Genomic DNA, 20,579 nt, shown 5'->3' with positions numbered 1-20,579 from the left:
TTAAGTACACAGTCTGGAAAGGCAAGCTCATGATTCGGGTGTGTACGCTTGCTTGGTTTAGAATGCCTGGGTTTTACTGGTGTGGAGCCAATTTCCTGGCACCCCCTCTAGTGGCAGACCAGAGTTTGCCAGCAATACTATCTATTTACCACAGGCATTGGCTGCCAAACCCCATAAAGTCCAGGAAGGTATCCACTGCTGGTCTTGTACCACCACTTCGAAGGGCACTGTCCATCACATTGACCTAGAAATAGAATAGCACATCCTTATAATCCAGGAAAGCGCGCTGAACCATGTTCTGGGAATGTAATGGAAAAAGTTTAGCACAGAGCCATTTAAAGGGCCGTTAAGAAAAGTGAAGCTTGATCAGAACGATAGGTTTCCGGGGCCTGAAGAGCAGAAAGAGGTTTAGGAAAGGCCTGGTAAATACACGAAGTTTCCATCTCTGAAGGACATGAGTGAACATGTTGGGTTTTTCCCAACAGCCTGGTAATTCATTGTCGTTTTTACTGCACCTCCGTACTTCTAAATTCTGATTTAGCTCTTTAAACTGAGCTGATGGGATTAAACTTGCAACCTTTGGATTACTATTCCAGGACCGTACTCCTGGTTCACGACAAGTTTCGAGGAGATCCCAGACAAATTATTCATCTGTAAATCTGTGCTTGTTGGGGGAAATTATTCATCTGTACGTCAGTGCTGTTGGGGAAATGCAGGTTATTTCAGATTTGGAACAGTAATGCTATCATTGCATTTATGTTTTATTCTGTCAAAAACCTGTGGTGAAATACGCTGTGTGGCCACTTTATTCGAGACTGGGGTGTATCTAATAAAGTAGCCACTGAGTGTATGCTCAAGGTCTTCTGCTGCTGTAGCCCTTCCACTTCAGGGTTCAGGTATCATGCATTCACAGATGCTCTTCTGCACACCACTGTTGTTATGCATAGTTATACCAGTTATTGTCACCTTCCTGTCATCTTGAACTAGCCTGGCCATTCTCCTCTGAACTCTCATAAAAAGGCATTTTCACCTGGAGACTGCCACTCACTGGATGTTGTTTGTTTATCGCACCATTCTCTGTAAACTCAAGAGACTGTTGTGCATTAAGATCAGCAGTTTCTGAGATCCTCAAACCACCCCATCTAGCGCCAACAATCATTCCACTGTTAAGGTCACTTAGATCACATTTCTTCCCCGTTCTAGTAGTTGGTGAACGCAGCAGGCCAGGCGGCATCTCTAGGAAGAGGTACAGTCGACGTTTCAGGCTGAGACCCATCGTCAGGACCGTCAGGCTTCGCCGGAATCCTGACGAAGGGTCTCGACCTGAAACGTCGACCGTAGCTCTTCCTAGAGATGCCGCCTGGCCTGCTGCGTTCACCAGCAACTTTGATGTGCGTTGCTTGAATTTCCAGCATCTGCAGAATTCCTGTTGTCTTCCCCATTCTATTTGGTCTGAACAACTGAACCTCTTGACCACGTCTGCGTGCTCTTATACATTGAGTTGCTGCCACATGATTGGCTGATTAGATATTTGCATCAATGAGCCAGTGTACAGGTATACCTAATAAAGTGGCCACTGAGTGTATCTTGCCTCTCTTGGGCCTGTGGCCTTTACCAGGTGTTTTTGCAAGTGATAGGCAAGGGGGACTGGGGGAATGCCTAGGATCTTTAGTGCTCAGTCCGGCCTCGTGTCCCTGTGTGTTTTCAGTGCTCGATTATTCATTTGAAAGTACTTGTGAAGATTTCAATGTTGAGCCCTTTGAAGACATCAGCAAGAAGTGAGTAAGAGGTAACTCCTGTTCAGTGGAGGCATTAGCCCAGGCAAACGTCCTCCAGACTCTGCGTGGCCTCAGCATTGACCGCCTCGTGATCATTCAGTCAACCAGAGCTGAATCATATTGAGATCCAAGCCAACAAATTGCATTGGTTCAGAGCTGTTTCTCGGTATTTTGTTGACCAGGGTTAGATATTCACCAAGCCCCATCCACTTACTCTTTGTATAGAGTTTCTTTCGGTCCTCCCCATGATCCTTTCCTTTCTGCCCTATTAAATCCTTTTAACTTTTTAAAGATTGACGGCAATATTTAAAGCACAAGAGAACTGGAACGTGGCCTACACACCCTACCCTCTCAATTTAGCCTGTTAAAGTTTAATATGTTTGCAATGTATTTCAGCGTTGAGTACTGTCATCCCCATAGGCTCCTTCCAGTCATACAGCCACGTCAACTCCTGGTATTCCAGGCCCCTTGATCTGAGGATTACACCCGCGCCAACACCTGTGTTTGGATTTTGGGGGGGGGGGGTCAGAATGCTCCACACCGACACAGGTGGAATTGGTGGACGCTGATCAGATGTGAGTTGTAATTGGCTCTGTTGGCCAACGCTTGGTAGCCCTCGCAATCTTGACCCTTCCTGGAGATTCGGGTCCATATGCTCGCCGGAGACTTTGGTTCCTCGCGAAGGTTCAAGTTCGAAGTGATTGCTGACCCCTCTGAGGGGATGATGATAAGTGGGTGGCGGTGAGGGGGGGGGGTGGAATTGGTATTTTTATTCCCTCTTGGGTAAGGAGATGGAATTTCACACCTTTGGATTTTCTCTTTGCCTGATGCCTCCGTGGAAACAAGGGCTGAGGTGAGTGATGCTAGCATGGGCTGGGCTTACTTTGCCTTGGGCTGGGGGTACCACGCCTTGGGCTAGAGCTGCCACAGAGGAGCTCCAGTCTGCAAATTGTCTCAGAGCCAAGGGTTTCCATTTCAATGTTTAATCCTCTTGCAGACTAATGTTGAATGAATTAATGTTCTCCATTAATAGATTAACTGAGAAATGTGCTGTTTGTTAATGATTTTATGGGATGTACCTGTCCCCTTGTGACTGAAGGAATGGATTGGAATGTGGATTCAAAGGGAATCTGTGACTCACTTTGGATCGGACTGCATTCTGACAGTTTTCAACGGGACCTTTTGGAAAATTATTGTCTTCACTCCCTCCACAAGCTGTGCCGGGAGTTGAAGCCGTGACTTTTGCTGGGCTGGTGGCCCAATATCTAAGTCAGTCCCATTTGGTGTTAGATGCTGCAGGAATTCCATTAACTGCATGGCGTGGGATCGCAAGGCAATAATCAGCCCTCTTTGCTGCGGTGGTTTGGTGATTGGTCATCTCTCAACCTTTCCTTTGCTTTCTCCCTCTTTCCTTGGAATGATTTGCTAGTGACTTGCATGCCCAGGTGATGAACAGTATCCAGGGATGGGCTCAATCCCTTGACAATCCTCACAGCCTCCTCAAACCACTGAGACGCTTTGAGAGACCTCACACCCTCTTCTTGTGAGTTTCCATTCAGATGTGCTGCGTCCAGTTGCCTGCCTCCTTGCCTTTCAGGTCAATCTCCTGCCTCTTTGCCCCCTAGCTCAGTTTCCTCGGGCCTTTTGTACGGGTATAATGGGAGTGGCAAGAGGTGTCAGGGTGCTTTGTCCTACCCGCTTGAAGCTCTGCTCTGCCTTGTTCCATTGGCAAAGAGAAACTGAAACCCCCTCTGCCATGATGGTTGGCAGATTGGGCAGAGAGAATGAGGGAAGGGAATATAATCGAGGGGAAGGAGGGCGGGATGGGGTGAATTGGAGACGGTTGACTGGAGAGGGAGACAGTTGAGCGGCAAGAGAAGGAGAGGGGGGAATGAGGGATGAGAACAGGACAAGGAAGTGAAGTGACAGCGGGGGGGTGAGGAGGGACTAGGTGCAGGGGGTGTGATGAATCGGGGGCGGAGGCTGGTGGGAGTGGGGAAGGAAGAACAAAGAGAGGGAGAGGATGTGTGGGGTCGGGAAGGGAGTGTGGGCACTTGACTGCTCTCCCCCAGCAGTAAGTGGTGGGAAGATGTACGTATTTATTCAGAGATACAGCGTGGGCAGGCCCATCTATTTCACCCTATCCCATCACAGGACAATTAACCTACTAGCCAGTATGCCTTTGGGCTGTGGGAGGAAACCGGGGTGCTCGGAGGAAGCCCACACACTCGCGGGAAGGACGCGTAAATGTATGACAGACCGCATTGGAGACGAACTCTTTGACCCTGAAGCCCAGAGCCGTAATAAGAGTCGCGCTAACCGCCAGGCCTCCGTGGTGTGTTTGAGGCTTTTGGGTGAAGGGGAAGAAAAGAGACCAGTTAGATGCAGCTACTCCCAGGGAAACGAGACCAGCGAAAGCTGACCAAATAAAAGGAGGAATGCTGATGGCTAACCAAGAGTGCAGAGGTTTCTGAAGAGGTAGCCCCACGAGAAATACTTCTCACAGCAGCCAACCTCAGCCCTGCAGGCCTTCAGCCACTGAGTTACCTCTTTGGGCTTTCAGCTGATCTTTAATCCCAGGCTCTACTCTTTGACCTTGTTATTTAATTCAACTAATCCCTGCACTCTCGGAATTGCCATCTTCAGCCACCTGCTGCCCCTTTTCTGCCTGCCTTGTGCTGCTTGCTGATTGGACTAACCCCTACCACTATCACTTGTAAAAAGATTTTTAAAAAAGAAACATTTTGGTATCTCAACAGGAAAAATAAAGGTTTGAAACAAAAGCTGGTAATTCCTAAGGTAAGTGGTCCCTTTGAATAGTTCATTAATGTTTTTTTCTGTTTGACATTTTGGTCAGAATACAAGTGGTAAAATTCACAAGACATTGCCCATTGGGACCCCTTCAGCATCAGCTCTTCTAATTGGATGAACAGAATAGAGGCCTGTCATTGGTTGTGCTGACAAGCCGGTAACAAAGCTGAGAAAGAAATACCCCTATCATTAATATTCGGGTGCAATGTGAATAGATGAATATTTAATGTTGCTGCAAGCTTTTGCTGAAGAGGTTGAAGATGTAAATTATGCTCATAATTAATACATTTAAGATGGTAGAAGGATTAGAAAGCAGGTATTAGAGAAGGCTCATTAGATTGATTCCTGGGTGAATAGTTGTTTCGTGAGGAGAGGTTCAGTAATTTAGGCCTCTACTGAATGGAATTGAGAAGAACAGGAGGTGACCTCACTAAAACTTCCAGAATTATGAGGATGACTGGGGCAAAGTTTCTCCTTGTGGAGAAATCTAGAACTAGGGAGACCTTTTCGGTCTCCAACTGGGTTTAGACAGTGAATCCCAGACTCCCACCCCTCAAAGAGTGGAATCCCCTAATGTTTACTCAGCTCCCAAATAGAAGTGGCCCATTTAAGGTGAATGAGGAGGAATTACTTCTCTAAGCTTGTGAATACTTAGACTTCTCTGCCCCAAAGAACTGGAAGAGGCCAAGTCATAGAAACTGTCCAAGGCCAAGATGGGTAAACTGGCGGGGTGAACGTTTCTGGGTTGTGGGTAGGAAAATCCTTCTTCTCCAGAGACCAGTGAGGTCAGTCCATGCCAGCCTTGTTACGCACGCTGATGGCTAAGCAGGCAAGGTTTCAGCAGGTAGATTGAGGACCGGGCAGGATTTGACAACTGTGCAGTTAGGTTTTTAATGTTGAAGTAGCAAATTTAACCATTCTGGAATAATGGGACAATTTACAATCATTCCCTGGGGGTAGTAGCTGAACATGATTGGGAGTAGAAGAACTGATTGGGAATGGACTAGGCCAATCATTATGCAAATTGACTCTACCCCAGCGATTACTGCTGACTATGTAAACGTCAGTCATGTTCCGAACCACACATGTGACAAATCGCTTCTCTCCTCCCTCCACACCCTTTGCCAGAACCTCATTGACTCGAGTTCCTTAAAGCACATTATGGGCATGACTCTCTACGACCGCACCACCAAATCCTTGCTGCACTTGCACAAGAAGAAGAAACCGCCCAGCATCAGTGCACAGTTCCAGGTGGGTATGGCGGGCGCTCTCTCTGATCTGACCGGCCGGTGGTTAAGCGTGATTCTTAGATCCCTTACAGTGACTGGGTTTGATTTTTCAGGCCTCCCTGAATAAACTGATGGAAGCCCTGGGCAAAGCTGAGCCTTTCTTCATTCGATGCATCCGCTCAAACGCCAAAAAGGTGAGGCATGTTGTTGGGAAGGGTGTGACGGACTGGGCTTACTGCTTTTACTGTGATTATCCGGTGTCCGTGCACCAGAAGGAAGTTGCTGAAGGACTGGGGGTTCCCCAACCTGAGCCTTCTAATTGAGAGACCTTCCTGGGAGAGCTCGGAACGAGGGCTTCCAGAGATCACAAAATGCTTCAGAGCAAACCATAACCTTCTAGAAAACATTTCCCAATTCCAAAGGTCCTCACATTCAATTAAATAGTAATGGGGCTTACTTGTAGCTGATCAAAAAATGGTGGTGGCCTGTTCCCAAAAAAGTGTAATGGCTAAGGTGGTCTACATTACCAGAAACACATGCAACATGAACCTCAAAGTCCCCCAAAACGAGTCCACAGCCATGAGCCTTGCCAATCAGTCCTTGCAATGTGGATCCCAAGACTCCTGCACTTTCCTCCGATAGCAGCTAGCGAGAGGGGGAGGAAGACAGGTCAAGTACGGGCAGACGGCACCAAACACCCGCCTATCCCCCGCGCTCGTCCTCGTTGACTTCAACCTTGCCTGATGCCTGAAATGGAGAGAAGCAGTGGAGCCGATCGCGGGCTTGCGCCTGTCTCCAGCCTTCCAGGGCTCTAGGCCGCACACCCTACAGCAAACCTCACCGATGGTTAGCACGACATTGTGGGCTGAAGGGCCTGTACTGTGCTGTAGATTTCTATATCCCAATGGAGCTGTACCCACAGGTGTACAGTGACAATCCTTTCCCTACCAGTTCTGTACCCCAGTCTTATCCTGTGATATGGTGACAGTCCCTGTGCAGCATTGTAGCAGGGGTACCCACATTGTACCTCACTTTTGTACTGTAAGCTGGGGTCTGAGATGGCCTGATGCTGAAATCTATATTGTCATGAGTCAGAAACCGTTTTTTACTGTGGAATTAATGGCCTCTGTTGGCTCTGAACTGTATATAGATGCTGCTCCTGCCAGCTGGATTTTGTGTCACAGGCTCAGCCATGTGTCTTCAGGCCTGGTGTCGTCGCTGATGATCTTCCTGCTTGTCTCCCTGCAGATGGAACTCTGTTTCGACGACGACCTCGTACTGCAGCAGCTGAAGTACACCGGAATGCTGGAGACCGTCCGAATCCGGCGCTCTGGGTACAGTGCCAAATACACCTTCCAGGTACGGAGTAGGGGAATGGGCGGGAAGCAGGATATCACATTTGCTCATCCAGTTCCTGCCTTCGCATGATTCTTTTCCTAACTTCTCATCCCTGGGATCCGTGCCCCAGCAAGGATAGGTGCGCACGGGATCCGTATCCAATGATATTTATTACAAGGAAGAAGCCCACTTGGTGTATCGTGTCTGCGTTGATTATGAGTAAGAGGATTTCCTCCCTCCTTCCACCAGCTCTAGGTGTGCACACTCAGACATTATTCTACGTGATGAGGATGTCTGTCTCTGCCGTCCTTTCAGGCGGTGAGTTCCAGAGTCACTCCCTCCTCTGGGTTTCTTTTTAATCTGACAGCAGCTACGTTGAACTTCTGGTCCATAACTTTTACCTCCTCTGCTGTGGGGAACAGGCCATTCAGCCCCTTGAACATGCCCTGCCCTTCAGTATGATTGTGGCTTTTCCTACTTTATCCCATAATCACTTGAATCATCTAATATCCAGAAAATCTGTCGGTCTTGGTGTCAAATGGAATCATTGACTGAGCCTCCATGGTTCTGGTGGAAGAGAACTTTTGGAAGGTTTGCAACCTTCTGAGACCAGGATCCGCTGTTCTATCTCCTCGGCCAGAACCACCTTGCTGAGTCCTCTAAGGATTTTGGGGAAATGGGGAAATTCTTAAACAGGATAGTCCTCCTTTTAATCTCACCTCATGACAGATCTATCCTCAGAACCAGAATTAGATGGTTATCACTCCCATGACATAGATGTGAAACATGTTGCTTTGAGGCTGCTAATCTGATAAAGCTTTGCTGCAGCCCTTTACTAGCAAGGCTTCTAAAGTAGTGCAGACATATTTATTTTTGTACTCACATCCTCTTGTAATGAAAGCCCAAACTACTTCCCCATCTGCTTGCTATAACTGCATATTAGCTCACGGTTATTTGTGTACAAGGACATTTGCTCGTTGAATATGAACATTTCCAATCTATCACCATTTTGAATGATTATTTGGCATTCCTGCGATTTTTGTACTTGAGTGGGTATTGTCACATGGTATCTCTCATGTGGTTGCCCCCTCACTGAACTTCTCTCCATCCTTTTGAAACCCCCTCTTACCACACATGTTCCCATTTAGTTTCTCATTATCACCAGACCTGAAGATGTTACATTTCATTCTGTCAGCAAATTCTTTGAGGTAGACTGTGAATAGCTGGGGCTTGAGAACAAGAGCTCTGTTGTGCCCCATTGATCACAGCTGGACTACCCAAGGAGGGCACGATTGTTCCTCCCACTTGTTGACCAACACTCAATCTGTTCTCCTATACTCATCTGTGCTGAGACCCTTCTCCCAATTCCACGCGCTTTGTGGGGCTCGTTCCCCACAGCTTGCCCTCTGTGAGGTCAACCTTAGCCTCACCTCCAGATGTTTGTTGTTCCAGGAATTCAGGAACCAGTTCCAGGTGCTGCTCCCCAGGAATGCCGAGCCACTACAGGAAGCTATCGCTGCCTTGTTCAACAGGCTGGAGTTGGACAGGAATAACTGTCAGATTGGAAAAACTAAGGTAAGACCAGCTAAGACTTGCCAGTATTTTGGCAAAATGTCCAGGAACAGCAGAGTCATGATGTGGCAAAGCCCAGACCTGCCTAGATCCTAGTGTTGGATGGGTATGCACTGGTGGCCCGGACCACTAGGGGGCCTCGTTTTGCAAATGTGCTCCATCTAGTGGTGGAAGAGAGAAGTGAAGCATTTCCTATTTCAAAGTTCAAAGTAAATTTATTAAGGCAAGTGATGTTTATTGTCACTTAGTTACATTAAGGCATCTGTTAGTCTTGCAAGACCATGGATCTGCGCCTGGAAAGTCTTCACTCTCCAGGGCACAGGCCTGGGCAAGGTTGTATGGAAGACCAGCAGTCACCCATGCTGCAAGTCTCCCCTCTCCACACCACCAATGTTGTCCAAGGGAAGGGCATTAGGACCCATACAGCTTGGCACAGACCAATGTGTGATTAAGTGCCTTGCTCAAGGACATAACACATGTTGCCTTGGCTGGGGCTCCAACTCACGACCTTCAGGTCGCTAGTCCAATGCTTTAACCACTTGGCCACGTGTATACATACATGTGTATATAACCATATAATGTATATAGAAACGAGATAGTGTTTCTTTGAACTGGGGTGTAAAGCACATAACACATTATAACTAATGAAGGTAAGGATGAAATCTACAGATGACTCACACATAAAGTGTATTAATATTAAATATTAAGGTACAGAACAGATTAACCAGTGAAGGTATACATGTGCTACCCTGAGATCCATTCTCTTGCAGGCATTCACAGTAGAATAAAGAATCAGAATCAGGTTTATTATCACCGGCATGTGACGTGAAATTTGTTAACTTAGCAGCAGCAGTTCAATGCAATACATAATCTAGCAGAGAGGAAAAAATTAAATAACATAAAAAATAAAGTAAATCAATTACAGTATACCTATATTGAATAGATTTTTAAAAAAACTATGCTTTAAAAAAAAAAGTGAAGTAGTGTCCAAAGATTCAATGTCCATTTAGAATCGGATGGCAGAGGGGAGGAAGCTGTTTCTGAATTGCTGAGTGTGTGAAATATAATAGAATCAACCAAAAGCTACACACAAAGTCTGACAAACAACTACTATATAAAAGTAGACAAATACAAAAAAAAGTAATAAGTAAATAAATAATACTGAGAATGTGAATTGCAGTGCCATTGACAGTGAGTCAATGGGTTCAGTGTTGTGTGTGAAGCTAACCACATTGGTTCCGAATCCTGAAGGTTGAAGGGTAATTTCTCAGCACCCCACTCACTATCTGAGGGTACAGACTGCGCTTGCTTTTAGATGGGTTCCATTCAGAACAGGATTACAGCAGCCCCATGGGGGAGATGTTTTGTTGATTCAGGCCAAGTAATGGAAAGCTGAAGCTGACAGATGAGGATGACCCCTGATCCCACTCTTGAAGAAAAATGGGAAGATGCAAGGGGCACAAATTAGGCATTGGAGGAGCACACGGTAAGGGAGAATATGAAGGGGTTTCTGGCAAGAGACTCCATGGGGGGAGAGAGACTGGCAAGGAAGAAAGATGAAATTAAATGGAAAGGAATATAAAATAGTAAAATATTTTACAAACACATAATAAACATGTTGAGGCGGGAATAGGGCCATTAAGAGAGAAACAGGCCAAAATCAACCATAAGGTGGTGGAACCTTTAAATCATATTTTGTTTCAGTATTTACCAGGAAGATAGAATGTTGAGTGGGTGATGAGATGATTAATGAATTTAATGTGTTTATTTTTTTAATAAATAAAATATTACTTACATATATAAACTTAGAGGATAAAATCCTGGTCCAGATAGATTACAACAACACATTATAAAACTATCCACAAAGAGAAAGCAGAGACATTACTACGCATGTTTAATAATTATTTTAGGAAAAAGATAATTAATATGCCAATATTTTAAAAGGGGAGGTTTTGATTATTGCCTGGGCATTATATACCAATCAGCTTAATATTAGTGCTAGGTAATACAATGACATCTTTATGTCAGCATGGATTATAAAAGGGGAAATCTTGCATCTCCTACTTTACAGAGCTTTTAAGAAGATGCCAGAGAAAATTAACAAAGGCAGTAGAGTAGGTATAAATGATCTAGATGTTTAAAAAGTCTTTAATAAGGTGGTGCATGATAGACTGCTGAATAAGGTCAGAGAAAGCAGTATCAGGAGACATGCAGTGGAATGGGTTGCAGCAGACTTGGGGGCAGGAAGCAGATATGTCTGCTGTCGAGTGAGCTGTGTTATGGTGTTCCGCAAGGATCCAGGCTAGAACTACTGCTGTTCACAATTTACATTTGCACTTGGGACACTGGAATCAAAAAAAAATGATTTCGGAATTTGTGGATGATATAAAAATGGAGTAGGGTAATTTAAAAGGTCAGCACAACATCATGGGCCAAAGGGCCTGAATGTTCGATATATCATCCATATCTATAGAAGACAGCAACGAGTGATAGGAAGACATTAATAAACCAAGAATGTATCTCTCAAAGTTCACACTGGTAAAAGGGGGCTACCATGTTTCAGTAGGAGAGTGATATACTGCTTGGAGAGTGTGAATCAAGGTGGGGAAGCAGAATGAAACATAAATACACCAGTCTCTAAAAGTTGAACCAATAGTTCGACCACAAGACAAACACTTCAATTTCAAGTTTGATTATCATTAAACCACACATGAATCTAGCCAAATGAACAACGGTCCTCAACAGTACACAAAATAAGCTGCAAAACACATTACCAACAGCAAACTGCACGCAGCTCAAATAGCACATATAGTTAAGATTTCAGAAAAAAACGTACCCACAAAGAAAAATAAATAGCCCAACTCCCTGAGTGACTGTATAATTGATGGCAAGTTGTCCTGGCCCAGCTTGTTCTTCCACCAAGCGAACACCAGAGGGCAGCACAGATGGGCGGGGGCAGCCCCCAACTCAAGTATGGATTCCCTTGGCGTCTCGTCTCCTGGTTGGCTGCAGCAGACGACTCTGTGGCCTCGGACTAATCCTTGTCACAACTGAGGTGACCCAGCTCTCCCTCCATTGGTCTCACCGATAAACCTACGAACCCGACTTGCAGTATTCTACGTTGCCAATGTCCAAAGGAGTCTTGTAACCACAATAAAAATGGAAAGACAATCACCCGCACTGCAAACTGTCTAACGATACACAAAAAAGTCCAGGCGACAACACAGCAACCATGTGAAACTCCATCGATACTGACCAACTTGCTGACGGGATAGTCCTGCAGTACTTGGATGTTCTTAGAATCCAGCAATGACTTGTGATCATAAAAAAAAGGCTTACAAGACACACTTTTTAAAAAAAAGTGTAGGTTTATTTCTGAAGAAGTCTAATTTAAAAAGTAGGGATATTATACTGATATTGTATTGAACCCAAGTTAAACCATATTGAGAATACTGTTAGTATAGATAAAAGGCACTGCACAGATGGGGATGATATTAGAAATACAAAGATATAGATATTAAGAAGGGAAAAACAGACTGAATCTCTTGGGTAAAGAAGACACAAGTGGCCTACTCAAGAGCTTTAAAATTATGATGGCTGTACAAGAGGGGATGCAGAAGAAATGTTTCCAGTTTGGAGAAGAGCATAGCTAGAAGGCATCGATAAAAGAAATCCAGCAGGGAATTTGGGAAAAAAGGATTCATCACCCAGAGAATGTTGAGAATGCCAACCACTCCCTGGGCCCCATAGGGAGCTGTTAAACACGCAGCTCAGAAGCACTTGAGGGGAGGTCCAGGCAAAGACAGAACTGGATCAGAGCACCAGAATCCTCGCTGTTGAAGCTAAGTTTGTAAAAGTTTTGAATGCTAGGGGCGTACATTGTAAAACTAGTGTTAACTTGCTCTTGTTCGTCCTCTCTCGCCCTCACACACGTGGCCTCAGGATAAAGTGCCTTGATTTCTATCGTGCTCCACCCTTGCTCCACACCTCCTTGCCCCCACCCCCATCACCTTTGATTGCTACACCCTTCCTGTCTCTGAACCCATTGGCCATGTTTCCTCCACCATCTCGGCAGTGAGAGTGAGAGATCAGTGTGAGCCATCTCTACCTCGTGGCCCTTGTGTCGAGTAACACTGTCATGATCCCCGTGTTCATTGTCCGCTAAGGAAAGATGCAGACAGCAAGCGTGGTAGTGTAGTGCTTAGTGTATCACTTTACAGTGCCAGATCGGGGTTCAATTCCCGCTGCTGCCCTGTAAAGGGTTTGCAACGCACACAAAATGCTGGAGGAACTCAGCAAATCAGGCAACATCTACGGAAGGGAATAAAGAGTCGATGTTTTGTGCTGAGGATCGTCCTGAAGGAGTTTGCATGTTCTCCTCGTGACCGCGTGTCGATTCTTCGCAGTTTCCTCCCACCTCCCAAAGATGTATGGTCAGGTTAGTGAGTTGTGGGCGTGCTATGCTGGTGCTGGAAGCTTGGTGGCATTTGCTCCCTGATTTGATTTTATGCAAATAACACATTTCACTTTATATATTCATTCCGCTTGGGACAAGGTATGGCATGGTAGCATAGTGGTTAGCACATCAGTTTACGGTACAGGTGATCTGGGGTTCAATTCCCGCCACTGCCTGTAAGGAGCTTGTACGCTCTCCCTGTGACCGCGTGGGATTCCCCTGGGTGCTCAGTTTTCTCCCACGGTCCAAAGAGCTGGTTAGTCGGTCATTGTAATTAGTCCCGTAATTAGGCTAGGATTACATCGGGGGATTCCTGGGCAGCGCGGCTCGACGGGCCAGAAAGGCCACCTCTACTCCGTGCTGTATCTCAACAAATAAATAAAGCAAGCCAATCTTTAACTTTTTCCTTTGACACTGGAAGGAATTGTATTCCAGCTAAGACCAGACTGTTTTTGGACGGTATCAGCTGTGGAAATCTTAGGGTTCAGCCTGGCCTTGCACCTTGACACTGGCGTTGGCTTGATGGCCTGTGCGCTTCACACTTCTCTAGGCTCATCACCCCCTCTTTTCTCTCCCTATCCTTGCCAGGTTTTTATGAAGGAGTCGGAACGTCAGAAGCTTCAGGATGTCTTGCACCGGGAAGTGATGCGGAAGATCCTGCTCCTGCAGAGTTGGTTCCGGACTGTCCTGGAAAGGAAGAGGTTTTTGAGGATGAGGAGGGCAGCGATCACCATACAGGTGGGTGGAGGTTGCCGGCCCAACAAAAGCTCACGGTCCATGCCATGGGGCGGTGCCCGTGTGCTAGGTTTTATTCCCCCCTCCAAACAAAAACCCAACTACGCTCATAAAATACTTAATTGTTCAATGCAGAAATTATAATGTCCTCCTTCACAGTACCAAATACATTGTTATATTTGGTCAAAATATGTCAACAATTCAGTTTTTTCAGTCTTGAACATTCCATCGGCAGTAGGTTATTACACAGGGTTCAGCTGCTCGGTGCCCACAGACAGCACTGAGCTCAGTCCACTCTTCTGCCCCTCAGCAGCAGTTGGTTACAATCCTGTCCTTGCACTGGAGGTCCGAAGAGCTTTGGGCAGCCCTCAGGGTACCTTTTACTGAGTTGACAGTCTTCCAGTAGCAGCTGATGTTTGCGTGATAACCGTCACCGCATCTAAAATTAAATCAGCATGTGAAACTGTAAGCATTACGGGGTCACCCACTGTGCAACTGCACAGAGCCACTGTTTATTCAGGGTGGGCATCACTTGCTGTTTGTTTAGGATAAGAATCACTAATCCCGCTCTTTATTCTGTAATGACGGTTGCTGTTTAATCACAGAGGCACTGGGGTCAATATCTTGTTTGGTCAAAGTAAGCATCACTCGCTGTTTGTTCAGGGTGAGAGTTGCTCGCTCTCTGTTCAGGATGGTTTGCAGGGTGGGGGCTGTGTCACAGGCTGGTAATCAGTGTGGAGTCTCTCCCTCTCTCTCTCTCTCTCTCCAGGCCCATTTTCGATCTGTGCTGGTTCGCTTGGCTCTGCAGAGGCTGAACGCAGCGAATCTGATCCAGCTGGTGTGGCGAGGTTACGTGCAGAGATGTGCGTACCTGAAGCAAGTCCGTGCAATCAAGTTCTGCCAGGCTGTGTGCCGCAGCTACCTGGCGCGCAAAAGGTAAAGGAGCCCCATGCGTAAAGTTGTTCCCAGTTCAACGAGAGCAGCCCATGCATTCACCCAAGGCCTTTAATCCAGATGTCCTGTGGCTCATAAAAGGAGCAGACGTGTAAATTGATACCGAGTCTTTGTGGAACATGATGAGGCTCTGGCTTTTCTGTATCTGAAGATTTACAATGTAATTGGATACTGTGCAACGATCAGCAAATTTCTCCAGTTCTGACTAAGATGGAAAGAATATATTGCTAAACTACACAATGAAACCCTTTGTTCCTCAATCAGCAGGACTGGGACAGTAGGTTGATGACTGGGAAACAGCATTCACATTACAAAAGTACCAGGCAATGCCCACCTCCAACAAGAAAGAGATTAACACTTTGCCTTAATATTTAAAAGCATTACCATCCACAGAACAGCCACTTTCAAAATTCTGGCTGTTACCCTTGACCTGAAATTTAACTGGACCAGCCGTGTAGTTTCGAGAGCAAATAAAAGACTGAGTGTTAGCTGGCAAGCGACTCTCCTCCAGCAGTCCAAAGCCTCTCCCCACCAACAAGTTCCAAGTCCAGGATGTGATGTGGCATTTCAGGCTGATGTTCTGGTTCAGTACTGAGATCACTGCACTGTCAAAGATAACATGTTCCAGGTGGGGTCTCATCCCACCATTGCATAGAAACACAGGGAACTTACCCATGTTCCCAATGTTATATTTAATCCTTCCATCAACACCACAAGTCATTACTTGGCCATTGGCCACCTCCTGTCCCATGATCCTCTCGTATCCCCTTTTGCCTATCACCTGTCCAGCTCTCGGCTCTATCCCTCCCCCTCCTGTCTTCTCCTATCATTTTGCATCTCCCCCTCCCCCTCCAGCTTTCAAATCCCTTACTCACTCTTCCTTCAGTTAGTCCTGACGAAGGGTCTCGGCCTGAAACGTCGACTGCGCCTCTTCCTATAGATGCTGCTTGGCCTGCTGCGTTCACCAGCAACTTTGATGTGTGTTACTTGGCCATTGTCACTTGGTTGTTTGTGGGACCTGCCTATATGCGAATTGGCCACTGTGTTTCCTATATTATAGCAGCAATAGTACAACCACTGAACTAAACTTAAAATGCTGCAGGAAAATTCTAATTCAGGTACAGTGCCTATAAAAAATATTCACCCCCCCCCACCCCAACCTGGAAGTTTATGTATTTTATTGTTTTAAAATGGCTTTTTGACACTGATCAACAGAAAAGACTCTTTAGTGTCAAAGTGAAAATAGATCTCTACAACGTGATCCAAATTAATTACAAATATAAAATAGAAAATAATTAGTTGCATAAGTATTCACCCCCTTCAAGTCAGAATTTAGTAGATGCACCTTTGGCAGCAATTACAGCTGTGAGTCTGTGTGGATAGGTCTCTAACAGCTTTGCACACCTGGACACTGCAAACTTTTCCCACTCTTCTTTACTAAACTGCTCAAGCTCTGTCAGATTGCATGGGGATCATGAGTGGACAGCCCTTTTCAAGTCCAGCCACAAAATTCTCAATTGGATTGAGGTCTGGACTCTGACTTGGCCACTCCAGGACATTAATTTGGTTGTTCTTAAGCCATTCCTGTGTAGCTTTGGCTTTATGCCAATATCATTACTTTGCTGGAAAACGAATCTTCTCCCAAGTTGCTGTTCTCTTTCAGACTGCATCAGGTTTTCCTCCAGGATTCCCTGTATTTTGCTGCATTCATTTTATCCTCTGCCTTCACAGGCCTGCCAGGGCCTGCTGCAGTGAAGCATGATGCAGCCAACTCTATGCTTCACAATAATGATGGTCTGTTTTTGATGTGTGGTGTTTGGCTTACGCCAAACATAGCGTTTAGTCTGATAGCCAAAAGGTTCGTTTTTGGCTTCATTAGACCATAGAACCTTTCGTCACAATTTCCCACATGCCTTCAGGCAAACCCTAGCCAAGATTTCACGTGTTTTGTTTCAAACGGTGGCTTTCTTTCTGCTACTCTCCCACGATGCACCCGGGCAACAGTTGTTTTATGCCAGTCTCTGCTACCTCAGCCACTGAAGCTTGTAACTTCTCCAGAACTGTCCTTGGTGACCTCCCTCACTAGTCCCCTTCTTGCACGGTCACTCAGCTTTTTTCAATATTTTTATTAATATTATATAAATTGAATAAATACAAATACAAAACATAAGGATACAAGTAAGTAATACGAATTACATTACATTTAAATCACAGTAATATGATCACAGTATTCCATATTCCAAATCAATCATGTAGAAAAAAAAGATTGAATTATGAAATGAAATAAAATAAAATAATTGTATTTTATTTTAAAAATCTACCCCCACTACCAAAATGAGCTGGTTGGTAAAAAAAAAAGGGAAAAAAAGAAATACCTTACGATATAATATAATAATAATAATGGCTCAGATCCATACTTTTAATAACAGTTCAAAGATTATGAAAATAACCCAGAAAGGGTCTCCGTAACATTAGAAAATCATGTTTAGAATCAGAAATCGAACAATGAATCTTCTCTAGATCAAGGCACAACATAACGTCAGATAGCCATTGAACATGAGTGGGCGGGGCGGCCTCCTTCCACTTGAGCAAGGTCGCCCTCCTGGCCATAAGAGACATAAAGGCCAATACCTGCAAATTAGATGGCTTCAGTTTTGTAGCACTATCCTCAACAATACCAAACATGGCAGTCAAAGGATTGGGCACTCAGTTTTTGAGGACGGCCTGCTCTAGGCAGATTTACAGCTGTGCCATATTCTTTCCATTTCTTGATGATTGACTTAACTGTACTCCAAGGGATATTCAGTGACTTGGAAATTTTCTTGTGTCCATCTCCTGACTTGTGCTTTTCAATAACCTTTTCGTGGATTTGCTTGGAGCGTTCTTTTGTCTTCATGGTGCAGTTTTTGCTAGGATACTGACTCACCAGCAGTTGGACCTTCCGAATACAGGTGTATTTTTACTACCATCAATTGAAACACCTTGACTGCACACAGGTCTCCAAAAATATATCTCCATTTAACTAGTTGTGTGACTTCTAAAAGCAATTGGCTGCACCAGTGATGACTTGGTGTGTCATACATATTAAAGAGGGTGAACACTTATGCAATCAATTATTTTATGTTTTACATTTGTAATTAATTTAGATCACTTTGTAGAGATCTGTTTTCACTTTGACATGAAAGAGCCTTTTTCTGTTGATCATTGTCAAAAAGCCAAATTATATCCACTGTGATTCAATGTTGTTAAACATTAAAACATGAAAGACTTCCAGGTGGGTGGGGCGGTGAATGCTTTTTATAGGCACTGTAATTAAATAAATCTGCAGTAAAAAGTAATTTCTTGTATTTCCTTATTGCTGTTTAGCCCAAGTCCATGCAGAGTATCAACTGTATTTTCCTTTAACCTATTCCCACCCATCCACATGTGCCCGTCAACTCCACCCTGAACCTCCCACCAACTACCTACCCCAGGAGTAATTTACAGTAGTCAATAAAGCTACCAACCAGTGAGACTTTGGGGTGTTGGAGGAATCCGGAACACCTGGAAGAAATCCACAGGATCGCAAGGTGAATCAACAACAGGTGTAAATCGAGCCCACGCTGGATCTGTGAGGCAGCTTCCCTCTTGCAGTGTTCGGTTGTTCTGTCTCTCAGTAATGGTGATCGTGGAGCCACCAGATGATTGCAAGACCACACCTGGTCAGCCGAGGTACTTGAACAAAGAAAAGCTGCCATTCCTACCTGATCCCCAGATTTACCATTGTGGCTGGCTCCAAGCTGCCTCCACAGGAATGGGCAATGAACACCAGTGATGTTCTTAAGTTGAAGTCTAATTGGCATTCAACCATACACAGGAATGCAGCCAGATAAAACGGCATTCCTCTGGGGCCATGGTGTAAAACACTGTACTAACACACACATAACACTTATAATTATGATAGCAAAAAAAAGTTACAAGAAATAATGTATAAAAAAAAAAGTATAGCCCAAGTCCTTGAGGATCACAGCCTGCAGATTGATGGTGCATAGACGTTATCCAGGAGCCACGGTTCTGCAAGAACAGGTCGCAGTAGTTCCTCATTTCTTGCAAATGCAGTCACAGACAAAGGCAATCCAGCTTGTCTACTTGGGAGTGAACACTGGAGGGTAGCAACGATGGGAGAGGATAGGAGGTTCACCTTCTATGAACAAATTAAAACACATACAGTGCCTATAAAAAGGATTCAGCCCTCTTGGAAGTTTTCATGTTTTTTTTGCTTGGATCACAGTGGACTGAATTTGCTTTTTTGACATGATCAACAGAAAAGGACACTTTCATGTCTGAAACCAAATTTCCATGAATGTGTCTAAATGTATTATAATTATTAAACAAAATAATTGATTGTATAATTACTCACCTCCTTCAAGTCAGTATTTAGTAGATGCACCTTTGGCAGCAATTACAGCATTGTCTATGTGTAGGTCTCTATCAGCTTTGCACATCTGGACACTGCAATTTTTCCCCATTCTTCTTTACAAAACTGCTCAAGCTCTGTCAGATTGCATGGGGATCATGAGTGACAGCCCTTTTCAAGTCCAGCCACAAATTTTCAATTGGATTGAGGTCTGGACTCAGACTTGGCCACTCCAGAACATTAACTGTGTTGTCTTTAAGCCATTCCTGTGTAGCTTCTGCTTTCTGCTTGGAGTCATTATCTTGCTGGAAAACAAATCTTCTCCCAAGTCACAGTTCTTTTGCAGGCTGCATCAGGTTTTTCCTCCAGGATTTCCCTGTATTTTGCTGCATTCATTTTACCCTCTACCTTCACAAGCCTTCCAGGGCCTGCTGCAGTGAAGCATTCCCACAGCATGATGCAGCCACCACCATGCTTCATGGTAGGGATGGTGTGTTTTTGATGATGTGTGGTGTTTGACTTATGCCAAACACAGTGTTTAGTCTGACGGCCAAAAAGCTCAATTTTGGTTTCATCAGACCACAGAATCTTCCCGCTGACTTCAGAGTCTCCCACATGTTTTCTGGCAAACTCTAGCTGAGATTTCATGTGAGTTATTTTCAACAGTGGCTTTCTCTTTGTCACTCTCCCATAAAGCTGTGACTGGTGAAGCACCCGGGCAACAGTCGGATGCACAGTCTCTCCCATCTCAGTCACTGAAGCTTTCAACTCCTCCAGAGTTGTCATAGGTTTCTTGGTGGCCTCCCTCACTAGTCCCCTTCTTGCATGGTCACTCAGTTTTTGAGGACAGCCTGCTCTAGGCAGATTTACAGCTGTACCATATTCTTTCCATTTCTTGATGATTGACTTAACTGCACTCCAAGGGATATTCAGTGACGTGGAAATTTTCTTGTATCCATCTCCTGACTTGTGCTTTTCAATAATCTTTTTGTGGAGTTGCTTGGAGTGTTCTTTTGTCTGCACAGTGTAGTTTTTGCCAGGATACTGACTCACCAGCAGTTGGACCTTCCAGATACAGGTGTACTTTTACTACATTCAATTGAAACACCTTGACTGCACCCAGGTGATCTCCACTTAGCTAATTATGTGACTTCTAAAACCAATTGTCTGCACCAATGATGATTTGGGGTGTCATATTAAAGGGGGTGAGAATTTACGCAATCAATTATTTTAAGTTTTATATTTGTAATGAATTTGGATCACTTTTTAGAGATCTGTTTTCACTTTGACACAAAAGAGTCTTTTTATGA

General features: G+C 44.8%; 1 protein-coding gene across 4 annotated transcripts in view; it reads left to right on the top strand.

Moving 5' to 3' along the window:
* si:zfos-588f8.1 overlaps nt 1-20,579 on the top strand; it is a 111,522-nt gene that overhangs the window by 60,229 nt on the left and 30,714 nt on the right. For 3 of the 4 annotated variants that reach the window (XM_063032353.1, XM_063032352.1, XM_063032355.1), the window contains exons 15-22: nt 3,208-3,321; nt 4,538-4,577; nt 5,718-5,840; nt 5,932-6,012; nt 7,067-7,177; nt 8,609-8,731; nt 13,773-13,922; nt 14,689-14,855. In XM_063032353.1, the coding sequence (XP_062888423.1) occupies nt 3,208-3,321; nt 4,538-4,577; nt 5,718-5,840; nt 5,932-6,012; nt 7,067-7,177; nt 8,609-8,731; nt 13,773-13,922; nt 14,689-14,855 (909 nt within the window). The remainder of the gene's footprint in view (nt 1-3,207; nt 3,322-4,537; nt 4,578-5,717; nt 5,841-5,931; nt 6,013-7,066; nt 7,178-8,608; nt 8,732-13,772; nt 13,923-14,688; nt 14,856-20,579) is intronic. The other variant, XM_063032354.1, reaches the window with a different exon arrangement.

Source organism: Mobula hypostoma, chromosome 24 (genome assembly GCF_963921235.1).
Source record: "Mobula hypostoma chromosome 24, sMobHyp1.1, whole genome shotgun sequence".
Lineage (NCBI taxonomy): Eukaryota > Metazoa > Chordata > Chondrichthyes > Myliobatiformes > Myliobatidae > Mobula > Mobula hypostoma.
The sequence above is the reverse complement of the archived record's forward strand: the minus strand, read 5'-3'. Positions and strand labels throughout refer to the sequence as shown.